The sequence below is a fragment of the Helianthus annuus genome, chromosome 12, assembly GCF_002127325.2.
Source record: "Helianthus annuus cultivar XRQ/B chromosome 12, HanXRQr2.0-SUNRISE, whole genome shotgun sequence".
Taxonomy (NCBI): domain Eukaryota; kingdom Viridiplantae; phylum Streptophyta; class Magnoliopsida; order Asterales; family Asteraceae; genus Helianthus; species Helianthus annuus.
Genome location: NC_035444.2, coordinates 50,090,034 through 50,117,896, shown reverse-complemented (window position 1 = coordinate 50,117,896; position 27,863 = coordinate 50,090,034). Strand labels below are relative to the sequence as shown.

The 27,863-nt window shown below is 38.4% G+C and overlaps 1 protein-coding gene and 3 long non-coding RNA genes across 4 annotated transcripts; 1 reads left to right on the top strand and 3 right to left on the bottom strand.

Moving 5' to 3' along the window:
• Window positions 1–1,447: 1,447 nt before the first annotated feature.
• LOC110894838 (malate dehydrogenase [NADP], chloroplastic) lies at window positions 1,448–6,745 on the top strand. Its single transcript, XM_022142073.2, has 14 exons — window positions 1,448–1,809; window positions 1,891–1,975; window positions 2,305–2,391; window positions 4,538–4,622; window positions 4,690–4,871; window positions 4,951–5,021; window positions 5,088–5,178; window positions 5,258–5,332; window positions 5,399–5,500; window positions 5,593–5,715; window positions 5,946–6,014; window positions 6,113–6,181; window positions 6,264–6,317; window positions 6,395–6,745. The coding sequence occupies exons 1-14, from the start codon at window positions 1,649–1,651 to the stop codon at window positions 6,446–6,448; spliced, it is 1,308 nt and encodes a 435-aa protein (XP_021997765.1). The 5' UTR covers window positions 1,448–1,648; the 3' UTR covers window positions 6,449–6,745.
• A 46-nt stretch (window positions 6,746–6,791) lies between these two features.
• On the bottom strand, window positions 6,792–8,124 carry LOC110894839. Its single transcript, XR_002566763.2, has 3 exons — window positions 7,954–8,124; window positions 7,366–7,419; window positions 6,792–7,107 (listed from the first exon to the last, which is right to left on the bottom strand). It is a non-coding gene; the product is annotated as an uncharacterized LOC110894839 (long non-coding RNA).
• Window positions 8,125–13,628: 5,504 nt separating this feature from the next.
• LOC110896673 lies at window positions 13,629–14,893 on the bottom strand. The gene is made up of 3 exons (XR_002568077.2): window positions 14,739–14,893; window positions 14,151–14,204; window positions 13,629–13,892 (listed from the first exon to the last, which is right to left on the bottom strand). It is a non-coding gene; the product is annotated as an uncharacterized LOC110896673 (long non-coding RNA).
• A 6,515-nt stretch (window positions 14,894–21,408) lies between these two features.
• On the bottom strand, window positions 21,409–22,080 carry LOC110896675. Its single transcript, XR_002568078.2, has 2 exons — window positions 21,991–22,080; window positions 21,409–21,733 (listed from the first exon to the last, which is right to left on the bottom strand). It is a non-coding gene; the product is annotated as an uncharacterized LOC110896675 (long non-coding RNA).
• Between the last annotated feature and the right edge of the window lie 5,783 nt (window positions 22,081–27,863).

Here is a 27,863-nt window from a genome sequence, read left to right as displayed (position 1 = left end):
TTTTCGGTTCCCCCAAAACCTGATTGTGAATTGGAGCTTTGATTTTATTGTAAATGAGTCACTTGCGATTTTTAATCAAAGTTGCAATACAAACACGAGGCTCAGATCTGTAGCAATGGAACTTGTTTTTGCCCAATCCACCATGGCTGCAATTGCAGTTGCAAACTCTAAACAGAATTTCCAAACACAACAATTGCCAACTAGATTGCCGAGCCAAGATACAGATCGGTTCCACAAACTCCTATTTTGCTCAACCTACATTTATCACCATTGCCTCGGTACTTGCAAACAATTAGCACCACCACCCACCGCAGCACTCCAAACCACCACCTAGTCAATGGTAGTGAGACGGCGATTGGGGGTTTTCAGACCAAATCATCACAGCAGAGAGAGAGAGAGAAGTGGTTGAGAGTGTTAGAGGGTGGTGGCCGGAGGTGGTTGTTGGTGATGGCTTGGGAGAGGTAGAGAGAGATAGAGAGAGAAGGGGGGCTGTTTCTTTATATATAAATATATATACACACATATTATATTATATATTATATTATTTTTTAAATTTATTTTAATTATGGAATAATGGATTTTAATAATCTCAACTATTGTCCTTTGGCCGGCAACGGTCCCAACTTTAAAAATTTCCACTGGCGGTCCCATCTTTTCACATATTGGCCTTCAATAGACTTTGACTAACAGAACCCTAACGACGTTAGTCTCCGGTTGCCGGAAAAATGTTTTTGGTCGGAAAAAGGTCCCTAAAGGTCCAATCTATGGCTTCAAACAAATTTGGGACGGAAACTTTGAGTTTTCCGGCTAAAAAGTTAAGTTTTCCGGTCAAAAAGGGAAGTTTTCCGGCGAAAAAGAGTTTCCGGATATCTTAATAATTGAGTCTTTTTACTAGAAAAGGTCTTTAAAGGTGCGTAATAAGGTTACAAAGAAGTTTGAGATGAAAATGTTGAGTTTTCTGGCCAAAATGGAGTTTTCCGACCAAAAACGTTTTTCCGGCGACCAGAGACTAACAGCGTTAGGGTTCTGTTAGTCAGGGTTCATTGAAGACCAATATGTGAAAAAATGGGACTGCTAGTGAGAATTTTTAAAGTTGGGACTGTTGTTGGCCAACGGGCAATAGCTAAGATTATTAAAATCCATTATTCTTTTAATTAGTAACTTATTTTTAAAGTAATTGGTAAAAAGACCAAATTGCCCTTGAGTGATCAGATTTAATTGAAAAAACTAATTGAATTTGGCCTAAAAGACAAAACATGTATACATTGAAAACGTAAAATACAAAACTAGTCAATTTTAAACATAAAAAAGACAACATCTTAAAATGAGTATAAAGATAAAAAGAATAATGCATGAGATTCACTCGTATTCTATTGAATTCGATGGGATATTAGCGAGCTATCTTATTTGTTAAAAATCATCTAAAAATCATGATTATAGACTAGAGGTTAAAGAAAGAATATGTATGAAATAGAAAAAGTAAGCCACAAAAATCTTTGGAGGATAGCATGAAGTGTCATATGTATACACCTTACAATATCCATATCATCTCCTTAACTCTCAAAGTTAAACCCCTCACATCACAATTCCTCTTATTATTCTCCCTCCAATTTTTCTTGTGATCTCATCTCTCCTTCACTTCACTTCAATGGCGGTTGCAGAGCTGACCCCTGCTTACACAACCACCGACGTCAGCAAATCCAAACTGTCTTATGTTTCATCCTCATCTCGTCTCTCGTACCACCGCCGTCTTAGTTTCCAACATCTTTCTCGCCCCACTGTCCGTTGCTCTGTTACCTCTAACTCTAAGTAAGCAACTGTCACTTGTAGTTTGTTGTATTTTTAATGATTTGTTGTTTAGAAATTAAAACTTGTGATTTAAATTTGAAGCAAAATTAAAGCCCCGGTTGGTGTTGATCCGACACCGAAGTCGGATTGTTACGGTGTGTTCTGTCTCACTTATGATCTCAAGGCTGTAAGTTTGCTACTCTCATTTGTTGTTGGTACTTTTATATTACTGGATAATGATTGCACGGGTAAAGTGTTGTGTAGATCTTAAAAGGAGGCTATTGTGCCGGCTTGCTCACTGAGATCTAGCCGGCACTTTACACGTGTAATTATTATATTGGCTTTTTTTAGCCGACTTTACTTATTTGGTGTTTTATGGTTGGTTGGTTTCGGATGTGTGTGTATTATTTAAGTGTTAAAAGTCAATGGCTATATTGTTAATATTTTGGCCTTAAAAATAAGTCTAGAAGTCGGATTCCGGAGAATAATTTTGATAAGTGTTGTGAACATTGTCAGGAAGATGAAACTAAATCATGGAAGAAGATGATTAATGTTGCGGTTTCAGGTGCAGCGGGGATGATAGCCAACCATTTACTCTTCAAGGTAATTAATTATTATAACCGGACGTTAGGACATTGGATATTAAGTTGTTAGATAAGATTCTAAGTCTTGATATCTGTTAGACCACCCGTAGTGGCTTACTTGTGGGGCGTTTTCTTTGCCCAATATCGCCCAATCACGCCGCGTAACCACTACGCATGGGCGTGTTTGGTGTTTTTTTGGTTTAGGCGTGTTTATAATCACGCCAAATGGGGGGATTCTTGGCCAATCACATTGAAGCTTCCATTTGGTGGCCAATAAGATTTTTAAATGTTTTTTTTTATTTTATTTTATTACAAAACATAATGCCTCACAATCCCCACATCCCCACTACACCCCTTTTGTAAAAACGCCCAATAATGCCCCATTGCTGACTGGGCTGCCACATGGCGCAAAATGCCCTAGGGTGGGGCATTATTCACCCCAACGACTACGCATGGTCTTATTGTATAGCTTGTTCTGTGGTAACCGTCTACTGCTACCGATTATATGATGACCGATAGATCATGTGGATCCGTTTTGACATTTTGAACAAAATCTGACCAGTCTAATTGTCGCCACCATCATGACACTAGCGTTTCTTTGGCGAATATCTAGTGATACGAAGGCGTGTTTCATGTTCTAGTAAAACCTTCTCTTTGTGTCATGTTTGTCAACTTGGCAAGTATTGTCATTTATGTTTTGCTCGTTCTGGTACCAAAACTAGTAATTGTTTTAAGGAGAATTGGTCTGTAATAATCCCACCTTGACCTTTTTAGCCATTAATAATCCCACCTCAGAATATTCCCCCAACCAGTCCCACCTTTCACCTATTTTTCCTACAATGGTCCCCCGTTAAAAAAAACTTAACGGAGTTAAGCTTTTTTCCAAATTACAAACAGATTTCTAAGAGCTTTTGATCAGAACGATGACACAAGTCCATTGATGTAAAACTTACTTCGAAATGGTGCTCCAAGTGACTTGATTTTGGTTAATTGGAAATTTAAACACCCGAATTGAAGCGTCGTTTTCATCGTTTGGAGCACCGTTTCGAGGCAAGTTTTACATCAACGGACTCGTATCGTCGTTCTAATCAAAAGCCCTAAAAAATCTATTTGTAATTTGGAAAAAAACTTAACTTCGTTAAGGTTTTTTAACGGGGGACCATTGTAGGAAAAATAGGTGAAAGGTGGGACTGGTGGGGGGAATATTCTGAGGTGGGATTATTAATGGCCAATAAGGTCTAGGTGAGATTATTACAGGCCAATTTCCCTTGTTTTAATTGGTACATTATGATTTGTGGGACGTCTTCTTTGCGCATGAACGGTTTTATAAATTATGTTGTCATTTAGGGTCTTCATTGTTCCATCTTCCGTTGATCGTTTAGCTGCTTACAGTGATATTGCCTAGGCTAGACAATATTCATTCTACCAGAGTATTTGAGTTTTTCTCGGTGTAACTCTTGTTCCTCCAAACGCCAGGAGTACCAAACATGCTGACTTTAATTTTCATTTCGTTAGAAAAAGAGTTTCCATTGGATAAGTTCGTGTGCTACATGTTCACGAACGTTCAAACTGAACCTAGATGAAAAAACAGTTGAGATATAATTTATGTGGTTATTGTATAGGTTGCCATATTGGCTTAATTGTACAGGCACATGGTATTGATAATGCAACTGTCATACCCCCAGTGGCGCAACTTCCTTGCGGCCCCCCCGTGGAATTGGGAAAAATTAACCCCCAAGCTTCGCCAATGCATACCCCTTTAGTACTATAAATACTCAATGATGTCAAATGTCAAAATACTCAATTGCTTATTGAATCAATAGTTGTAGAAATGGTACGAAACCCTAGATACCTAAAGTGGGCCCGTGGGCTCACGCCTTAATAATAATATAGTCTAATAAATTATACATGGTATCTCGTGGTTCTTGTCACCAAATTACATAATTAATACGAAATCTTCCTCGATCATAGTTGAAAATGCAAATACAAGAACCTTAGATTAACAAAAAAAAAATGTGTTGAACAAATACCAAACAATTAATTATGACGAAACGTTTTTCCTGTAGTGTCTAGTAAAAACATATATGGTCTACCACACAGTCTAAAATGATTATAGCTTTTTACTACGCTTGAAGGAAGATTCATTATTCATCGTTTAATTGCAGCTTGCATCTGGTGAGGTTTTCGGCCCGGACCAACCTATTGCCCTTAAACTTTTGGGATCTGAACGATCATTTGGAGCTCTTGAAGGTAACAACTAAGACTATCGTTTAATGGGATTGAAAAAGAAACGATACCTTATGGTCATATCATGTAGGTGTTGCCATGGAACTTGAGGATTCGTTATATCCATTGTTAAGAGAAGTAAGCATCGGTATAGATCCATACGAGGTATTCCAAGATGCGGAATGGGCTCTTTTGATTGGTGCAAAGCCTAGAGGACCAGGAATGGAAAGAGCTGATTTGTTGGATATTAACGGCCAAATCTTTGCAGAGCAGGTGCTTTTAGTCGAAAATATTAATAACATCTGTCAGAAATTTTATAATTATTCAATGGAGATGTGACATGTTGACTCAGGGAAAGGCTCTCAATGCTGTTGCATCACCTAATGTCAAAGTCATGGTGGTGGGAAACCCCTGCAATACCAAGTATGGAAAACTACATTTTGACTTTTGTCCAAGTCAAACCGTAACATTTTGTATGTTTTTTTGCAGTGCTTTGATATGCATGAAAAACGCTCCAAAAATACCTCCAAAGAATTTTCATGCGTTAACTAGACTAGACGAGAATAGAGCAAAATGCCAGGTATTATAATTCCTTTTATAAGTAACTTTAACTAATTTTGAAACATATATATATGAACTTGATATTATTCTTTTCACAGTTGGCTTTAAAAGCAGGAGTTTTCTACGATAAAGTCTCTAACGTCACCATTTGGGGAAACCACTCGACAACTCAGGTTACTCAATGTTTTTCTAACTTCTAACTTTTGTTTCATTTCCTGAATTTGATTTGTTTGTCTTAGGTTCCGGATTTTTTAAATGCTAAAATACATGGAATTCCCGTTACGGAGGTTATTAGGGATAGAAAATGGTTAGAAGAGGAATTTACCCAAGTGGTACAGACAGTAAGTCTCGTTTACCTACACTATTTTGCTTCTTTCAGCGTTTAACTCTTTTTTTTTCCTTTTAATACTAAATGCGGGTAAATGTTTTGTAGAGAGGCGGAGTCTTAATAAAAAAATGGGGAAGATCTTCGGCAGCATCAACTGCTGTTTCCATTGTGGATGCGATAAGGTCTCTTGTAACACCCACACCAGAGGGTGATTGGTTTTCAACCGGAGTAAGTTTCCTGTTAGATGTTTTCTTTTTATATCTTTAACGCGTCAATTTGATAGAATAGGTTATTTTAGCTAAATACCGAACGTGTTAAATAGGCCAAGCGAGTCAAACCAGTAGAAAGTTGACCAACGTGCAGTGTAGTTTCATACGCAGAGCCATATAAACAACAAATTCATCAAAACATTAGAGTATTATTGTAGTAGACTAACTCTTTACATTGGAAAACCGCAGGTTTATACAAATGGAAATCCTTATGGAATAGCAGAGGGTATTGTTTTCAGCATGCCTTGCAGATCCAAGGTAAGTACTAATCACACTTTTTTTTTTTTTTTTTTACTTTTAAGTTTCAACTCTTCTTCTAATTTGTATTTCTCAACTCCGTTAATTTTTTCGGTTAGGGGGATGGCGATTACGAGCTTGTTAAAGACGTGATATTCGATGACTACCTATGGAAAAGAATTAAAAAGGTACTCGAAATCTTCACTCTTCAAATCTATAATATTTTTATCTTACAAGGTACAATGCTAAATCACTTTCATATTTTTTTAGTCTGAGGACGAGCTGCTTGCCGAGAAGAAATGTGTAGCACACTTAACGGGAGAGGTGAGTACCTGATACCAGTGAAAACGGGTTGGGTTGACTCGCAAACATTTTTTTTATATAATCTTGTTTACTTTCAGGGAATTGCGGTATGTGACCTGCCAGGGGATACGATGCTTCCGGGCGAAATGTAGATCAAGGTATATAAAATCATTGATTAAAACTTTATCTGGCATATCAGGCCAATACTGAGATCTTCAGGAAACAGAACTAGAATTATGTGTGTGCACATCATGTTCTTGTTATTGAACATGTATAGTTGCCAATAATGCGCAGTTTATGACATTCGTATTTGTAACTCGGTCAACCAGTTTCGATTGTGTCATCTCGGTCAAACTTCAGAAACACGTGTATATTATATTGTTGCTATACCGTTTTCAGAGTTCAAAACGGTCATTGTTATGCGAATAATATTATATCAGTTAGCTAGAGATGACAAATGAACACATATGCTGTAAGGTCTAAAACTTAAAAAAGGACACTAACGAACTTTCATTTAACAAAGAAGTAAACGGGTCGAATAATTTACAAACCAAAATTCTGCATTTAACTTGGTAACGAACAACATAACGACTACAAAAGTTTTTAACCCAAACATTACATAAACTACTAACATAGTCTTTTAACTACAAGTTCAACATCTACTACTTTCGGATCATAAAACTTACAAAAGACCCGTTTGGAACAAAAGAAAAGCATTTAACAAAAGTTTTGACTAAAACTAGTTTCTTCACGGAAGCGTGCATCATGAATGTGTTCGATCCAAGTAACGCCATTTAATAAGTCGCTTTACCTACATACAACCAAACCGTTAGACATTTAGTTACTAAAATTCATACAACGTTAATTACAAACATGACCCTCAAGTAAACCTTCTTCCGAACATGAAGTTTCTTCCATTTTTTTCACATTACTCTTCTAACTCATTTGGCCCATACCTAAATTACATAATCGGCTTGCAATAACCCGTTACAAGTAAACGACTTCAACCATTGAATAATAGTATGCCACGACAATACATGCTAATAACGTTATGTAAGCAAGAACTTACCTTTGTCGTTGTTTGTTTGCGACCCGGAACGACTCGAGCTTTCTTCCTTGATCCCTACAATTCAAATCACATACTTTAAGTTCGTGTCTTTCTCTACATTCCGTTTTTAACATATTCTTACTATAAGCAACAATTTCCCAATTCTAGTCATTTATCTTGCAAAATCATCCGATTACATCATTCAAGCATTTTAACGAACACTTGGCGTGCATACTACTAATTAAGCATAGTGTACAAGTATCATTTGCATAACTTGGCTAGTTCATGTCTAAATCATCAAGAATACCCACTTTAATTGGAATCTCATACAACCCTCATCCTAATTCGATTTCAAAGGTGACATTTTATCAAGAACATCATCATGTTACATCATTTATGCTAATCTACATCATAACCTCATATTACAAGTCACTATTATCCAATTTCCAAGTGGGTTTTTACCTTTAACTATCAATTAGGTCGAATTCAAGCATATTTCGAGTTCCATATGGAATTTCTAACACATGCTTATACTAATTTCATATGAACTTCAAGTTTTACTAAAAACCCATTCCATACATGATCATTAAATCATAATTTTCGACATACCTTATGCAGGAAATTCTTAGGTGATCAAGGATTGGTATTCATGCATACAATCAGACTTTGATTTTCCCTTCCAATTTCACTGATTTGTTGAATAAGAGGGTTTTCCCCTCTTTTCTCCTTGTTCCAGGCGACACACCCACACTTCCTATGTGTGGGTGGTGTATTTCTTTTAAGTTTTAGTAAATTATCTTTCACTATTTACATATCCCACCCCTTGTGTTTACATACTTATTTTTAAATGGCCATAACTTGTTTCTCCTAACTAAAATTTTAATTTACTTTCTAACTAGGTTTACATCCTATTTACTTATTAGAACATATCATAGAATTATAAATATGCATGCTTACAATTAAATTTTGGGGGCGTTACAAATCCACCCCCCTTAAATTAGGTTTCGTCCCCGAAACCTGATTACTTACCGAACAAGAACGGGTAGAACCTTCTCATCTCATCCTCCGGTTCCCAGGTAAGATCTGACCCCTTTCTGTGTTGCCATTGAACCAAAACTTGCTTGATTTCCTTGTTACGAAGGGTCTTTATCTTGGAATCCTTTATAGCTACCGGTCTTTCTATATAATTCATCTTCTCGTCTACTTCAATGTCTTCAAGGGGTACATGAGCCGTTTCATCCGTTAAACACTTCCGCAATTGTGATACGTGAAAAGTGTTGTGGATTCCTTCTAATGATGGGGGTAGCTCTAAACGGTAGGCTACCTTTCCAACTCGAGCTAGAATCTCGAACGGTCCGATATATCGGGGACCCAACTTTCCTCGCTTACGAAATCGAATTATGCCTTTCTACGGGGACACCTTCAAGAATACTCGGTCCCCCACTTGGAACTCAATAGGGCGTCTTCTTTTATCCGCATAGGACTTTTGTCGGTCTTGCACTGCTTTTAATCGAGCCCGTACGACGTCGATCTTTTCATTGGTTATCGCCACTACATCAATCGGTGCGAGTTCCCTTTGCCCTACTTCTCCCCAACAAACCGGGGTTCTACACCTTCTTCCATACAACATTTCATACGGCGCCATTTGTATGCTACTTTGGTAGCTATTATTATATGAAAATTCTACTAGTGGCAAATGTTCATCCCAATTTCCCCTGAAATCCATCACGCATGCTCTCAACATGTCTATGAGAGTTTGAATTGTTCGTTCGGATTGGCCATCCGTTTGTGGGTGGTATGCGGTACTTACATGCAATTGGTACCCATTCCTTCATGAAATTTCCGCTAGTAGCGGGAGGTGAATCGCGTATCCCGATCTGAGACAATAGACACCGGTACACCATGGCGGGAGACGATCTCATTCACATAAACTTCCGCTAACCTTTCCGAGGAATAAGTCTCTCGAATGGGTAGAAAATGGGCGCTTTTGGTAAGGCGGTCGACAACGACCCATATTGCATCATGCCCTTTCTTTGTTTTTGGAAGTTTGGTCACAAGATCCATAGTCACATTCTCCCATTTCCATACCGGAATTTCTAAAGGTTGTAGTTTCCCGTAAGGTTTTTGATGTTCCGCCTTTACTGAGAACATGTCAAGCATTTAGATACATACTTAACAATGTCGCGTTTCATTCCCGGCCACCAAAAATTTTCTTTCAAATCCCGGTACATTTTAGTGGCTCCCGGATGAACCGAGTAACGGGACTTGTGCGCTTCTTCCATTAATAAGGTCTTCGCTTCACAGTGTCGCGGTATCCAAACCCGCCCAAACCTTGTTCTTAACCCACTCGCGTTTAATTCAAATTTATTTTCAAACCCTTTTGTTCTTTCATTTTTCGGATCACAAACATTTAAGGACTTATCTTGCGCCTCTCGTATTGTCCCAAGAAGATTTGGGGTAACTATCATTCTCATCGATTTCACTCGAATAGGCGGTGGGCATTCTTTCCGGCTTAGTGCGTCCGCCACCACATTAGCTTTACCTGGATGGTAAAGAATGTCACAGTCATAATCTTTAATCAATTCCAACCATCTTCGTTGCCTCATATTAAGATCCTTCTGCTCAAAGAAATACTTAAGGCTTTTGTGGTCGGAATAAATTGTACACTTTGCTCCATAGAGATAATGCCTCCAGATTTTTAAGGCAAAAACAACCGCCGCCAGTTCCAAATCATGGGTAGGATAGTTAATTTCATGTTGTTTTAGTTGTCTTGAAGCGTAGGCGATGACCTTGCCTCGTTGCATCAAGACACATCCTAACCCCTGATGAGATGCATCCGCATATATCACTAGATCTTCAGTCCCCTCTGGCAGGGTTAAGATAGGAGAACTTGACAATTTCTCCTTTAACATTCGAAAAGCCTTCTGTTGTTCATCATTCCATTTGAACCTTTCTTCTTTCTTTGTTAGTTTAGTTAAAGGAAGGGCTATTTTGGAGAAGTCTTGAATAAACCTCCGATAATAGCCGGCTAGACCTAGGAAACTTCTTACTTCACTAACATTTTTCGGGGGTACCCATTTCATCACGACTTCCACCTTAGAGGGATCCACCAAAATCCCCTTTTCGTTAATTACGTGTCCTAAAAACTGCACTTCCCTAAGCCAAAACGCACACTTAGAAAACTTAGCATATAATCTTTCCTTTCGAAGCGTCTCAAGTACCTGACGTAAATGACTTGCATGTTCAGACTCGCTACGAGAGTATACTAAAATGTCGTCAATAAACACTATAACGAACTGATCTAACATATTTCGGCATACCCTATTCATTAAATCCATGAAAGCGGCCGGAACGTTAGTTAACCCGAATGACATTACCAGGAATTCGTAATGTCCGTAGCGAGTTCTGAACGCAGTCTTAGGTACATCCTCTTCCCTTACTCGTACTTGATGGTAGCCCGATCACAAGTCGATTTTTGAGAACCAACTTGCCCCTTGTAGTTGATCAAAGAGATCATCTATTCTCGGAAGTGGGTATCGGTTCTTTACCGTGAGTTTGTTATGTTCACGATAGTCGATGCACATTCTCATCGACCCATCCTTCTTTTTAACGAACAAAACGGGCGCTCCCCACGGGGACACGCTAGGGCGTATGAAACCCTTGTCGAGAAGTTCTTGTAATTGGACCATTAATTCCCGTACTTCCGCGGGTGCCAACCGGTAAGGGGCTTTGGCTACCGGTTTGGCATTTGGTTCTAATTCGATACGAAACTCGACTTCCCGCTCGGGTGGAAGTCCCGGCAATTCGTCCGGAAATACATCCGGATATTCATTCACTATCTTAGTATCTTCAATTTTTAAAGCTCCTAATTTGGTATCGACAACATAGGCTAAAAATGCTTTACTTCCATTCTTCACGTACTTAATTGCTTCTAAGATAGTACAAAATTTTGCCCCTTCTTCCCTTTCCCCATGAATGGTTACCCGTTTCCCTTTAGGGGATGTCACATGAATAATTTTGTTTTCGCATAAAATTTCCGCGTGATAACGGGATAACCAATCCATACCCACTACTACTTTAAATTCTCCTAAAACCATGGGAATCAAATCAATATCAAAATCTTCATCATCTATAGTGATTCTACAACCTCTACATATTTCGTGCAAAAGGTAACTCTTACAATCGGCAATTTCTACTTCGAGAGGTGTATACATTCTTTCTATCGTGAATAAAGGGAAACGTGCAAGCTCACTAGAAATAAATGATCTACTAGCTCCGGTATCGAATAATATATACGTGGGTATAGAGTTTATCATATAGATACCTGAGACCACATTCGGGTGAGCCCTTGCTTCTTCCGTGGAGATTTGGAACATTCTTCCCTTAGCTTTCGCGGGTTCTTCTTTCATTCCTTCCTTCTTCACCCCTTGTTTAAGCTTTGGGCATTCAACTTTCACATGGCACGATTCGTTACAATTGTAGCATACCCTTTTGGGATTCGGACAGTTATAGTAAGGATGCCCTTCTTGTCCGCAATTGTAACACCCCTTCCTTCCCAATAAACATTCACCGGAATGGGGTTTTCCACATGTCTTGCATCGTGGAAACCCGCCTTTGGAAGCTTCTTTCTTTCCTTGATCGTGCGTCTTGGGTTTCTTAGAAGAACCTTGCGTTGACCCCTTCTCGACTTGCCTTTTCTCTCCACGTTCGTCTTGCCTCTTTATTTCAATTTCCCTATCCCTCGCTAGATCAATGATCTCGTCCAAAGTTTCACATATTGAAGGAGTTATGAACTCCCGAATTTCAGCCTTAAGCATGCCATGATAACGGATAATCTTCTTTCTCTACGTTCCAACTATTTCTTCACAAAACTTCAGTTGATCAAGGAAGGTGTTCGTGATCTCATTGACAGATTCATCCCTTTGTCGGAGTCGGAGAAAGTCTTCTTGGATTCGATCCACCGCTGATTGTGGACAATGGTACTTGATAAAAGGTTGTTTGAATTCTTGCCAAGTCAAAGTTTGAACTCGATTCTCTCCGATCTCCTTACTATACGAGTCCCACCAATCTTTAGCCCTTCGTAAAAGTTGCCCCGTGGCAAACATGACTTGATCTTCCTTGTCACAATGACTTCGAATGAACACCCCTTCCATGTTAGCTATCCATCTTTGACATTCTATGGGATCAATTTCCCCATTAAAGGTCGTAGGCTTACATGCCATGAAATCCTTGTAGGTGCACCGTCTTGCCTCTTTCTTGCCTTGAATTCCGGCTATCATTTCCTTCAATTCATCCACTTTGCTCGTGATCATATTCTCTACCGTACTTAGTACTTGGCCTTCCACCTCTTGTGCTAGCTTGGAAACGTTTGCATCAATTGCCTTCGTTACTTCATCCGAAATCATTTGGTTTAACTCGTTTCGAGTTATACGTTCTGTGGTATCTGTGTTTCCTCCACTTGCCATCCACAATTTAAACATTCATATTAATTATTGTTACTTTCATCCTCCTCATCTTTCTATATATACATCATTTGTTCTTAATAGTTCATTTTCACGAGTCGTGAACCCATCCAATCCCTCTTTATAAACATTCTTAATGTGTCACTTACTTTATCCATTCGTATGTAAGAACTCCTCATTCTTTCGCACGTTCATTATTAAAACATGCTAGCTATATTGAATTTCTTGGTTTCATAGTCGATTCGGGGTATTCCTTATGTTTAACGAATGTAATAATCGAATTAAGGGCCTTAACATGATAAACAAACATTTTCAGCAAAAACTATTAGGGGGGACCCGTCGCCGACGGCCTTGGGTGCGTCGCCGACGGGCTCGGGAAAACCCCGTCGCCACTATTTGCCCGTAGGCAGGTACATAGGCCGTCGGATGGGAGGGTGCCGTCGCCGACGGGCTTCCTGGTGTGCAAACGCTGATTAACTAAAATCTTTCATTTCCAGCCCCTTTTTCCAACCCGAAACGGTCCTGGGCAGTCCCGAAGCCTTCTATAGCACCCATTATCATCCAAACCCAAGTCATGCTAGTAACTAAACCATATCCCATTCCCATTTTTTGTCTACTAGCATGAAATCCTTAAATTACTTACTTGCGTGGCGCTTGGAACGAACACACTTTCGCAAGAGCTTTCGGTTTGAGTTCGAGCACCATAACTTACTCGAATCTCTCAAACCTAGGCTCTGATACCAACTTGTAAGGTCTAAAACTTAAAAAAGGACACTAACGAACTTTCATTTAACAAAGAAGTAAACGGGTCGAATAATTTATAAACCAAAATTCTGCATTTAACTTGGTAACGAACAACATAACGACTACAAAAGTTTTTAACCCAAACATTACATAAACTACTAACATAGTCTTTTAACTACAAGTTCAACATCTACTACTTTCGGATCATAAAACTTACAAAAGACCCGTTTGGAACAAAAGAAAAGCATTTAACAAAAGTTTTGACTAAAACTAGTTTCTTCACGGAAGCGTGCATCATGAATGTGTTCGATCCAAGTAACGCCATTTAATAAGTCGCTTTACCTACATACAACCAAACCGTTAGACATTTAGTTACTAAAATTCATACAACGTTAATTACAAACATGACCCTCAAGTAAACCTTCTTCCGAACATGAAGTTTCTTCCATTTTTTTCACATTACTCTTCTTACTCATTTGGCCCATACCTAAATTACATAATCGGCTTGCAATAACCCGTTACAAGTAAACGACTTCAACCATTGAACAATAGTATGCCACGACAATACATGCTAATAACGTTATGTAAGCAAGAACTTACCTTTGTCGTTGTTTGTTTGCGACCCGGAACGACTCGAGCTTTCTTCCTTGATCCCTACAATTCAAATCACATACTTTAAGTTCGTGTCTTTCTCTACATTCCGTTTTTAACATATTCTTACTATAAGCAACAATTTCCCAATTCTAGTCATTTATCTTGCAAAATCATCCGATTACATCATTCAAGCATTTTAACGAACACTTGGCGTGCATACTACTAATTAAGCATAGTGTACAAGTATCATTTGCATAACTTGGCTAGTTCATGTCTAAATCATCAAGAATACCCACTTTAATTGGAATCTCATACAACCCTCATCCTAATTCGATTTCAAAGGTGACATTTTATCAAGAACATCATCATGTTACATCATTTATGCTAATCTACATCATAACCTCATATTACAAGTCACTATTATCCAATTTCCAAGTGGGTTTTTACCTTTAACTATCAATTAGGTCGAATTCAAGCATATTTCGAGTTCCATATGGAATTTCTAACACATGCTTATACTAATTTCATATGAACTTCAAGTTTTACTAAAAACCCATTCCATACATGATCATTAAATCATAATTTTCGACATACCTTATGTAGGAAATTCTTAGGTGATCAAGGATTGGTATTCATGCATACAATCAGACTTTGATTTTCCCTTCCAATTTCACTGATTTGTTGAATAAGAGGGTTTTCCCCTCTTTTCTCCTTGTTCCAGGCGACACACCCACACTTCCTATGTGTGGGTGGTGTATTTCTTTTAAGTTTTAGTAAATTATCTTTCACTATTTACGTATCCCACCCCTTATGTTTACATACTTATTTTTAAATGGCCATAACTTGTTTCTCCTTACTTAAATTTTAATTGACTTTCTAACTAGGTTTACATCCTATTTACTTATTAGAACATATCATAGAATTATAAATATGCATGCTTACAATTAAATTTTGGGGGCGTTACATATGCGTATGCTCACCTTTAGTCTAAAGGCTTTAAACTTATAATAACTACAGTAGACTTCCGTTTTGCTCCTTGTGGTTAGGTCGTTTTAATGGTTTTGCCCTAATCCTTTAAAAATAACAATTTTACTCCAATAGTGTACCATGTTTTTTTTCCATTTTGCTCCCCGACTCTTAACTTAGTTAAATCATTCAACTAAGGGTAATGGTATTTCAGTAATTTTATATATAAGTAATTAATTAATTATTTATATATAATAACCATCTCTCTCTACTTTGTCAAACCTTTATCTCTCTAAAAACCCATCTCATTTGCACACTAATTTCATCCCCAAATTGGTCGAACCTTTCTCTCTCTAAAAACCCATCTCTCCATCTTCTCTCTCTCTAAAATTTCAAACTTTCAGATCAAGATTCTTTAAGAAACAATAATATAATTAAGAAAAATGCAATTTGTGTCCCTGTGGTATGTCCCAAACATCAACCTGAGCCCCTAAATTAAATTTTTGGATGTTTGTGCCCCTGACTTTATGAATTCTTAACAGTTTGAGTCCCTGCCGTCAATGTTCTGTCAGTTTGACCGTTTGACAGTTGTGAAAAGTCCTTTATGCCCTTGACCCTTAACATCTTCTATACTTAATCTCAGTTCATCATGATTTGAACAGTTTCATCACACTTCTCAACCAAATCTCTCCCATCTCCCAACACCGACTGTTATCATCATCATCATCATCTTCATCTTCCGAACAATACATCTTCATCATCTTCATCTTCATCTTCATCATCTTCATCTTCATCTTCATCATCTTTATCAGCTTCATCATCTTCATCGATAACAATCCAAGGTAAAATCACATACCTAAATCGCATCGATAACATGATTCTTGTGGGCTTTTGTCTCGGATATCAAAACAAAGGTTTGGTTTTGTTTGATTCTTGTGGGTTTTTGTCTCGGGTATCAAAACAGAGGGTTATCTTCTATACGGTAAAATCACAAACCTAAATCACATAGATAACATGATTCTTGTGGGTTTTTGTCTCGGATATCAAAACAAAGGTTTGGTTTTGTTTGATTCTTGTGGGTTTTTGTCTCGGGTATCAAAACAGAGGGTACTAAATGGCTGCGGATGTAAAGAGGTTTTTGATTCTTGTGGTTTTGTTTGATTCTTGTTTGATTCTTGTGGTTTTGTTTGATTTTTGTTTGAATGTGTTTTGTTTATGAATATGGTACTAAATTCAAAACAGAGGTTTTTGAATGTGTTTTGGTGTTGATTCTTGTGTAGTTATTTAAACACATCAATATTGATACTTGAAATGTGTTTTGGTGTTGATTCTTGTGTAGTTGTTTGAGAACTGTTTAAAAAGAACAGTTTCGGATTGATGTGTTCCTCATTTGAATGTGTAGGTTTTTGATTCTTGTGGTTTTGTTTAATTCTTGTTTGATTCTTGTGGTTTTGTTTGATTTTTGTTTGAATGTGTTTTGGTTATGAATACGGTACTAAATTCAAAACAGAGGTTTTTGAATGTGTTTTGGTGTTGATTCTTGTGTAGTTATTTAAAGCCAATGTGTTTATATTGGATCAGATTGTGAATACATTGTTCCTCATTTGAATGTGTTTATATTAGATTAGTTTTGGATTGATGTGTTCCTCATTTGAATGTGTTTATATTGTACAAAATGGCTGCGGATGTAAAGATACGCAAAACACCAACTACGAAGGCGAGAACACTTGACAACCTCCTAGAAGATGGTGCGGTGCACATAAGGAAGTGATTGATATGACTGAATACAACCCAGTGTAGGTCTTCGATTTTCCTTAGAATTCCAGAGCTCGCTAATTACGTATCTGCCACTTGGGTTATATTGTAACATATGAATGAATATAACCCCAGTGGCAAATATGTAATTAGCGAGCTCTTGAATTTCATATCTACCACTTGGGTTATATTCATTCATATGAATGAATATAACCCTAGTGGAAGATACGTAATTACCTACACTGAGGTTATATTCATTCATATCTGCTACATTCCGAAGTGCACCCGTCAGTAAAGATCCACAATTGCTTATGGATCTTTGACGTTTTGTCTCTGTATTGTATGTTACGGTCTTTTGTTATCGAGTCTGTAAGTTCCGTCAAGTCTACGAAGTTGGTATGACGTTTTGTCTCTGTATTGTATGTATTAAAACTTTACATTTAATATACAGTTTACGCTTTAATAATTTGTTATATATAGTATACATTTAATTATTATATTGCATTTATTTAAAAATAAAAGAGAATTTAGGCTTTAATAATTTGATATATATAGTATACATTTAATTATTATATTGCATTTATTTTAAAAAGAGTTAATTATTAGATTGCATTTATTTAAAAATAAAGAGAAAAATGTTCAAATAAAAGAGTTAATTTGAATTATTATATTTCTTAAGAAAAAAGCAAAAAATGAATTTAGGGGCTCAGGTTGATATTTCACTCATACCATAGGGACGCAAAGTGTTATTAATATATGTCAAAAGATGGTCTTACCCCTGCCTCAAACAGTCAAACTGACGGCAGGGACTCAAAGTGTTATGAATTCATAAGGTCAGAGGCTCAAACATCCAAAAATTTAATTTAGGGGCTCAGGTTGATGTTTAGGATATACCACAGGGACGCAAATTGCATTTTTCTCAATATAATTTGAAGAAAAACTTAATCAAGAATCCACAAATCCACTTTCTTGAAACAAAATAAATGTGTTACCTTCTTGTTGTGGCACAACAGATTTAGATTTAGTGGAGCTTATTAAGATTACAAAACTGAGAGTTAGAAGCAGTATGAATACAACTTTTCTTGCAGCCATTGTAACAAACTAACAGAGATCAAAAGTTGGGTGGGGAGAGGAAAAGGTTGATATGGGTTGGATGATTGATGTGAATATATTAGAAACAAATCTGCTTTCAAAGATTGAATCTTCTCTCTCTTAAACTCCCGTTTGCAAATTACTCATCGTCAACGATAACGGCTATGCAATCGCCGCCAATGAACTCCACAATCAGACGGCGGCGATGACTCTGCTTCTCAAATCATGGCTCAGCGGCCACTGATTTCGTTACTTGATCCTTCTGATGTGTTTGCCGTAACTCATCCCTCTCGTATACATGTTTTCCCCTTTCATTTGCGTCGCTGAGGCCTGTTTCTTCTTCTGCCGCTGCCGCCGGTTGAAATCGGATGGTTTGCTACCGCTGCGGTGCCACGTCAGCAGGAGGATGTGAAAGCGAAGGAGAAGGAGAAGGTGAGTTTGTTAGATAGTGTCACACCCCGATATTTCCACGTATTACCGGTGGGCCCGGTGGGGAGTATCGTGACGTAGTTGATATCGTCATAGTCAAACAACACAATTTAAATGCACAGCGTAAGCAAAAGATAAATATATTTCAACCAAATAAAGTGTAATATCAAGTATTACAAAATGGCTGAAAAAGATCCACAGGCGGATCAAATAAAAAGGAAACATTGTTCAACAGATTTAAAGGCATCTTGTTAGGATCTGAGGCTGTCATGATTGTGTTTGTTTGTATAGAATGAACATTTAGAGACTATTAAACAATGAAAAGTGCAGCGGAAATGGATAACAAACTTTGTAAACGCAATCAAAGGAGAATATAGTTTGATAAACAATTGCTTTTTCATAGAGTCGAAAGATTACATTAAAAGCAAAAGGTTACAATGCAAGCTTACAGACTAAACTCCCCCTCAGCCTGATACTCCGGGGTTGGTTGCACAAGATGAAAGGATTGAATTGAGGAGAAGAACTCACACAAAACGAATCAAATATAACAGTACAGAGTACTGTCATATTTATAGGCAAACCAAACTACTGATGTACCTCAACTGACGTCACCTTGATAGTGACATCTAACAGCCTAACAACCTATAACCACTGATCTATACAAAACTACTGATGTCTAACAACTGATTGATAATACAATACAAACCAAGTCTAACACTGTTCGCGTTCCACTATTGCAGCCTAAGCACTGATTACTTGACCATCAGTGCTTTCTTCAAAAGGTGATCAGTCTTTGAATGAGCAGTGCTTGAATCTTCAGCAGTACTTGAGAGACAGCAGTAGATAGAACTCAGTGTTTGCCTTTTAGCAGTCTTTAGTTGTTTCATCAGTGTTTGGTTCATCAGTTGTTCTTCTGAGCAGTGTTTAGAGTGTATCAGCAGATAGGTAACCACTGTCAAGGGGAGAGCTTAGTGTAAACATCTGCTTATTGTGAATCCACTGTTGTGATCAGGTTTTGGCTTTACATTATCTGTTCCTCTGGTAGGGTTCAATCCCAACAATCTCCCCCTGGAACAGATAATGCCAAAACCTGTCATTATTCTGGATTTTTATTTCTCACCAAAAGTTCCTTAGCTTGTCTTTTGAATTCAGCTTCAAATTCCTTGGAACTTAGATCATCTTCATCCCTACATAGTGTAAGTTCAAGGAGATCCTGCATATCTTCAACACTTAGGCCAAGTGCTTCTTTCCTTAATATGTACCTCACTTCACCATTGGTTCTGACAAGAGTCAATACGTGGGTCTTTTGATCAAATATCCACTTTAGTATTTTTAAACCTAATGGGTTTCTTGGGAGAGATTTATTCTTTGATGAGTTGGGAGATGATGGCCTTATGAACACTTGCAGACTTTCAGACATTCTTTTGAAGGCTTATTCAATGACTTTGTTTGCTGCAGCTATGTCTTCTGCAGTTTCTTGTTCAATAAGCTCTTGCCTTTCAATTTCTGGCATGTCTGTTGCAGTGTTTGGTGATGCAGGTTTGTTTAATACCTTCTAAACAAGGTTTTGAAGCTTTGTTGAGCTGTCTTCTTTTAGACCCATTTTCATGATGGTGTCCTTGAAGTACTCTGCTTCCTTTTCTTGGACCTCTTCTTCAGTCAGTTGTTTACCAAAAACTGGATTGTCTGCTGATTTGTACATTATTCTGAGGTTCTCTATCTGCTGTTCAAGCTTCATCATTTGTTCACGTTTCTTTGAAGCACTTGAAACAGTTATCTTTCTTTTCTTTAGCCTTTCATAGGCTTCATCAGTCTGCTGCCTGGACCACTTTGATATGGCTTCAGGAGTATCCATTTTTGCATCCACCAGCTCCTTTTTCTTTCCTTTGTACTAAACAGTGAGGTCAGCAATGAGCTTTTTGTATTTGCTCCAGTTTGGAGCATTTTTCTTCTTTGTAGGATCATCTTTGATTCTGTTAATCCTCTCAGCTTCATGCTTTAATGCAACTAATGGCCATTCTTCAAACTGTTGTTCTTTAGCAGGATAGAATTTCTCTTTCATGATGTAGGCTAGATATTGTTTCCTTAACTTTTTCTTTTGATCAGCCTTTTCTTTGATTAGTTCTTGTGCAAATTCTTCTATCTGCTTTACTTTTGTGAAGTAGAACTCCAGTCTTTTAGCAATGCCTTCGTCGCTTAGACCTTCACTTTTACTATCAACCTTAGCTTTTACTTGAGCTTGCTTTGCCTTGATTTTGAGGTAGTCATCCATATCTTCTGGTGCCATGTAGCCTATGAGTGAGGAGAATCTTCTTTTTGAAGGATCCTCTTCTGTGTAGAATTGCCTCATCTCATTTTTGATAGCTTCGAGTTCCAGTGGATATTTTGCAGCGTTAGGATCATGTATTCCCTCATTGGCAGAGATTGGCTTTCTTTTTCTACTGAAGAGCTTTGGTTGTGATATAGGAAAGGTGATAGCAGTGGTGGATGGTTGACTAACAGCTGTTGAAACAACTGGTGTCTCAACCGCTGTTGTCATTACAACTATTGATGTATTAGCAGATGTCTTCTGCTTTTGAGCAGGGGTTAAGATGGCAGTTGTTTGAGTGGTGATCAGTGGTTGACTAACAGTAGCTGAAACAATTGGTGTTTCAACCACTGTTGCCATTACAACAGATGTTGTAACATCTGTTGTCTTCTGCTTTTTTTGCAGGGGGTGATAATGGTTTGGCTGTTTGTGATGGTAATGGTGGTTTTTGTGCTGTAGACACAGATGGTGGTGGAACAGTAGCTGTGGTGGTGTGTGGTGATGTGGTGTGTGTTGATACTGCAGTTTTGGTTTGAATATTTTCTGGCTCAACATATATACCATCGTCAATTCCCTTTTTCTTCCACTTGATCTTCTCCCCCTTTTTGGCATTATCTGAGAAGGGTTCGTTCATGAAAAGAACAGTGGAGGGAACATTCCCAGAGGCATTTTGAATGTGAGCTTTTATAGCTTTTATAGTGTAAGGTCTAAAACTTAAAAAAGGACACTAACGAACTTTCATTTAACAAAGAAGTAAACGGGTCGAATAATTTACAAACCAAAATTCTGCATTTAACTTGGTAACGAACAACATAACGACTACAAAAGTTTTTAACCCAAACATTTCATAAACTACTAACATAGTCTTTTAACTACAAGTTCAACATCTACTACTTTCGGATCATAAAACTTACAAAAGACCCGTTTGGAACAAAAGAAAAGCATTTAACAAAAGTTTTGACTAAAACTAGTTTCTTCATGGAAGCGTGCATCATGAATGTGTTCGATCCAAGTAACGCCATTTAATAAGTCGCTTTACCTACATACAACCAAACCGTTAGACATTTAGTTACTAAAATTCATACAACGTTAATTACAAACATGACCCTCAAGTAAACCTTCTTCCGAACATGAAGTTTCTTCCATTTTTTCACATTACTCTTCTAACTCATTTGGCCCATACCTAAATTACATAATCGGCTTGCAATAACCCGTTACAAGTAAACGACTTCAACCATTGAACAATAGTATGCCACGACAATACATGCTAATAACGTTATGTAAGCAAGAACTTACCTTTGTCGTTGTTTGTTTGCGACCCGGAACGACTCGAGCTTTCTTCCTTGATCCCTACAATTCAAATCACATACTTTAAGTTCGTGTCTTTTTCTACATTCCGTTTTTAACATATTCTTACTATAAGCAACAATTTCCCAATTCTAGTCATTTATCTTGCAAAATCATCCGATTACATCATTCAAGCATTTTAATGAACACTTGGCGTGCATACTACTAATTAAGCATAGTGTACAAGTATCATTTGCATAACTTGGCTAGTTCATGTCTAAATCATCAAGAATACCCACTTTAATTGGAATCTCATACAACCCTCATCCTAATTCGATTTCAAAGGTGACATTTTATCAAGAACATCATCATGTTAAATTATTTATGCTAATCTACATCATAACCTCATATTACAAGTCACTATTATCCAATTTCCAAGTGGGTTTTTACCTTTAACTATCAATTAGGTCGAATTCAGGCATATTTCGAGTTCCATATGGAATTTCTAACACATGCTTATACTAATTTCATATGAACTTCAAGTTTTACTAAAAACCCATTCCATACATGATCATTAAATCATAATTTTCGACATACCTCATGTAGGAAATTCTTAGGTGATCAAGGATTGGTATTCATGCATACAATCAGACTTTGATTTTCCCTTCCAATTTCACTGATTTGTTGAATAAGAGGGTTTTCCCCTCTTTTCTCCTTGTTCCAGGCGACACACCCACACTTCCTATGTGTGGGTGGTGTATTTCTTTTAAGTTTTAGTAAATTATCTTTCACTATTTACATATCCCACCCCTTGTGTTTACATACTTATTTTTAAATGGCCATAACTTGTTTCTCCTAACTAAAATTTTAATTTACTTTCTAACTAGGTTTAAATCCTATTTACTTATTAGAACATATCATAGAATTATAAATATGCATGCTTACAATTAAATTTTGGGGGCGTTACAAATCCACCCCCCTTAAATTAGGTTTCGTCCCCGAAACCTGATTACTTACCGAACAAGAACGGGTAGAACCTTCTCATCTCATCCTCCGGTTCCCAGGTAAGATCTGACCCCTTTCTGTGTTGCCATTGAACCAAAACTTGCTTGATTTCCTTGTTACGAAGGGTCTTTATCTTGGAATCCTTTATAGCTACCGGTCTTTCTATATAATTCATCTTCTCGTCTACTTCAATGTCTTCAAGGGGTACATAAGCCGTTTCATCCGTTAAACACTTCCGCAATTGTGATACGTGAAAAGTGTTGTGGATTCCTTCTAATGATGGGGGTAGCTCTAAACGGTAGGCTACCTTTCCAACTCGAGCTAGAATCTCGAACGGTCAGATATATCGGGGACCCAACTTTCCTCGCTTACGAAATCGAATTATGCCTTTCCACGGGGACACCTTCAAGAATACTCGGTCCCCCACTTGGAACTCAATAGGGCGTCTTCTTTTATCCGCATAGGACTTTTGTCGGTCTTGCGCTGCTTTTAATCGAGCCCGTACGACGTCGATCTTTTCATTGGTTATCGCCACTACATCATTCGGTGCGAGTTCCCTTTGCCCTACTTCTCCCCAACAAACCGGGATTCTACACCTTCTTCCATACAACATTTCCCCAACAAACCGGGATTCTACACCTTCTTCGACAACGACCCATATTGCATCATGCCCTTTCTTTGTTTTTGGAAGTTTGGTCACAAGATCCATAGTCACATTCTCCCATTTCCATACCGGAATTTCTAAAGGTTGTAGTTTCCCGTAAGGTTTTTGATGTTCCTCCTTTACTGAGAACATGTCAAGCATTTAGATACATACTTAACAATGTCGCGTTTCATTCCCGGCCACCAAAAATTTTCTTTCAAATCCCGGTACATTTTAGTGGCTCCCGGATGAACCGAGTAACGGGACTTGTGCGCTTCTTCCATTAATAAGGTCTTCGCTTCACAGTGTCGCGGTATCCAAACCCGCCCAAACCTTGTTCTTAACCCACTCGCGTTTAATTCAAATTTATTTTCAAACCCTTTTGTTCTTTCATTTTTCGGATCACCAACATTTAAGGACTTATCTTGCGCCTCTCGTATTGTCCCAAGAAGATTTGGGGTAACTATCATTCTCATCGATTTCACTCGAATAGGCGGTGGGTATTCTTTCCGGCTTAGTGCGTCCGCCACCACATTAGCTTTACCTGGATGGTAAAGAATGTCACAGTCATAATCTTTAATCAATTCCAACCATCTTCGTTGCCTCATATTAAGATCCTTCTGCTCAAAGAAATACTTAAGGCTTTTGTGGTCGGAATAAATTGTACACTTTGCTCCATAGAGATAATGCCTCCAGATTTTTAAGGCAAAAACAACCGCCGCCAGTTCCAAATCATGGGTAGGATAGTTAATTTCATGCTGTTTTAGTTGTCTTGAAGCGTAGGCGATGACCTTGCCTCGTTGCATCAAGACACATCCTAATCCCTGATGAGATGCATCCGCATATATCACTAGATCTTCAGTCCCCTCTGGCAGGGTTAAGATAGGAGAACTTGACAATTTCTCCTTTAACATTCGAAAATCCTTCTGTTGTTCATCATTCCATTTGAACCTTTCTTCTTTCTTTGTTAGTTTAGTTAAAGGAAGGGCTATTTTGGAGAAGTCTTGAATAAACCTCCGATAATAGCCGGCTAGACCTAGGAAACTTCTTACTTCACTAACATTTTTCGGGGGTACCCATTTCATCACGGCTTCCACCTTAGAGGGATCCACCAAAATCCCCTTTTCGTTAATTACGTGTCCTAAAAACTGCACTTCCCTAAGCCAAAACGCACACTTAGAAAACTTAGCATATAATCTTTCCTTTCGAAGCGTCTCAAGTACCTGACGTAAATGACTTGCATGTTCAGACTCGCTACGAGAGTATACTAAAATGTCGTCAATAAACACTATAACGAACTGATCTAACATATTTCGGCATACCCTATTCATTAAATCCATGAAAGCGGCCGGAGCGTTAGTTAACCCGAATGACATTACCAGGAATTCGTAATGTCCGTAGCGAGTTCTGAACGCAGTCTTAGGTACATCCTCTTCCCTTACTCGTACTTGATGGTAGCCCGATCGCAAGTCGATTTTTGAGAACCAACTTGCCCCTTGTAGTTAATCAAAGAGATCATCTATTCTCGGAAGTGGGTATCGGTTCTTTACCGTGAGTTTGTTAAGTTCACGATAGTCGATGCACATTCTCATCGACCCATCCTTCTTTTTAACGAACAAAACGGGCGCTCCCCATGGGGACACGCTAGGGCGTATGAAACCCTTGTCGAGAAGTTCTTGTAATTGGACCATTAATTCCCGTACTTCCGCGGGTGCCAACCGGTAAGGGGCTTTGGCTACCGGTTTGGCATTTGGTTCTAATTCGATACGAAACTCGACTTCCCGCTCGGGTGGAAGTCCCGGCAATTCGTCCAGAAATACATCCGGATATTCATTCACTATCTTAGTATCTTCAATTTTTAAAGCTCCTAATTTGGTATCGACAACATAGGCTAAAAATGCTTTACTTCCATTCTTCACGTACTTAATTGCTTCTAAGATAGTACAAAATTTTGCCCCTTCTTCCCTTTCCCCATGAATGGTTACCCGTTTCCCTTTAGGGGATGCCACATGAATAATTTTGTTTTCGCTTAAAATTTCCGCGTGATAACGGGATAACCAATCCATACCCACTACTACTTTAAATTCTCCTAAAACCATGGGAATCAAATCAATATCAAAATCTTCATCATCTATAGTGATTCTACAACCTCTACATATTTCGTGCAAAAGGTAACTCTTACAATCGGCAATTTCTACTTCGAGAGGTGTATACATTCTTTCTATCGTGAATAAAGGGAAACGTGCAAGCTCACTAGAAATAAATGATCTACTAGCTCCGGTATCGAATAATATATACGTGGGTATAGAGTTTATCATATAGATACCTGAGACCACATTCGGGTGAGCCCTTGCTTCTTCCGTGGAGATTTGGAACATTCTTCCCTTAGCTTTCGCGGGTTCTTCTTTCTTTCCTTCCTTCTTCACCCCTTGTTTAAGCTTTGGGCATTCAGCTTTCACATGGCACGATTCGTTACAATTGTAGCATACCATTTTGGGATTCGGACAGTTATAGTAAGGATGCCCTTCTTGTCCGCAATTGTAACACCCCTTCCTTCCCAATAAACATTCACCGGAATGGGGTTTTCCACATGTCTTGCATCGTGGAAACCCGCCTTTGGAAGCTTCTTTCTTTCCTTGATCGTGCGTCTTGGGTTTCTTAGAAGAACCTTGCGTTGACCCCTTCTCGACTTGCCTTTTCTCTCCACGTTCGTCTTGCCTCTTTATTTCAATTTCCCTATCCCTCGCTAGATCAATGATCTCGTCCAAAGTTTCACATTTTGAAGGAGTTATGAACTCCCGAATTTCAGCCTTAAGCATGCCATGATAACGGATAATCTTCTTTCTCTCCGTTCCAACTATTTCTTCACAAAACTTCAGTTAATCAAGGAAGGTGTTCGTGATCTCATTGACAGATTCATCCCTTTGTCGGAGTCGGAGAAAGTCTTCTTGGATTCGATCCACTGCTGATTGTGGACAATGGTACTTGATAAAAGGTTGTTTGAATTCTTGCCAAGTCAAAGTTTGAACTCGATTCTCTCCGATCTCCTTACTATACGAGTCCCACCAATCTTTAGCCCTTCGTAAAAGTTGCCCCGTGGCAAACATGACTTGATCTTCCTTGTCACAATGACTTCGAATGAACACCCCTTCCATGTTAGTTATCCATCTTTGACATTCTATGGGATCAATTTCCCCATTAAAGGTCGTAGGCTTACATGCCATGAAATCCTTGTAGGTGCACCGTCTTGCCTCTTTCTTGCCTTGAATTCCGGCTATCATTTCCTTCAATTCATCCACTTTGCTCGTGATCATATTCTCTACCGTACTTAGTACTTGGCCTTCCACCTCTTGTGCTAGCTTGGAAACGTTTGCATCAATTGCCTTCGTTACTTCATCCGAAATCATTTGGTTTAACTCGTTTCGAGTTATACGTTCTGTGGTATCTGTGTTTCCTCCACTTGCCATCCACAATTTAAACATTCATATTAATTATTGTTACTTTCATCCTCCTCATCTTTCTATATATACATCATTTGTTCTTAATAGTTCATTTTCACGAGTCGTGAACCCATCCAATCCCTCTTTATAAACATTCTTAATGTGTCACTTACTTTATCCATTCGTATGTAAGAACTCCTCATTCTTTCGTACGTTCATTATTAAAACATGCTAGCTATATTGAATTTCTTGGTTTCATAGTCGATTCGGGGTATTCCTTATGTTTAACGAATGTCATAATCGAATTAAGGGCCTTAACATGATAAACAAACATTTTCAGCAAAAACTATTAGGGGGGACCCGTCGCCGACGGCCTTGGGTGCGTCGCCGACGGGCTCGGGAAAACCCCGTCGCCACTATTTGCCCGTAGGCAGGTACATAGGCCGTCGGATGGGAGGGTGCCGTCGCCGACGGGCTTCCTGGTGTGCAAACGCTGATTAACTAAAATCTTTCATTTCCAGCCCCTTTTTCCAACCCGAAATGGTCCTGGGCAGTCCCGAAGCCTTCTATAGCACCCATTATCGTCCAAACCCAAGTCATGCTAGTAACTAAACCATAACCCATTCCCATTTTTTGTCTACTAGCATGAAATCCTTAAATTACTTACTTGCGTGGCGCTTGGAACGAACACACTTTCGCAAGAGCTTTCGGTTTGAGTTCGAGCACCATAACTTACTCGAATCTCTCAAACCTAGGCTCTGATACCAACTTATAAGGTCTAAAACTTAAAAAAG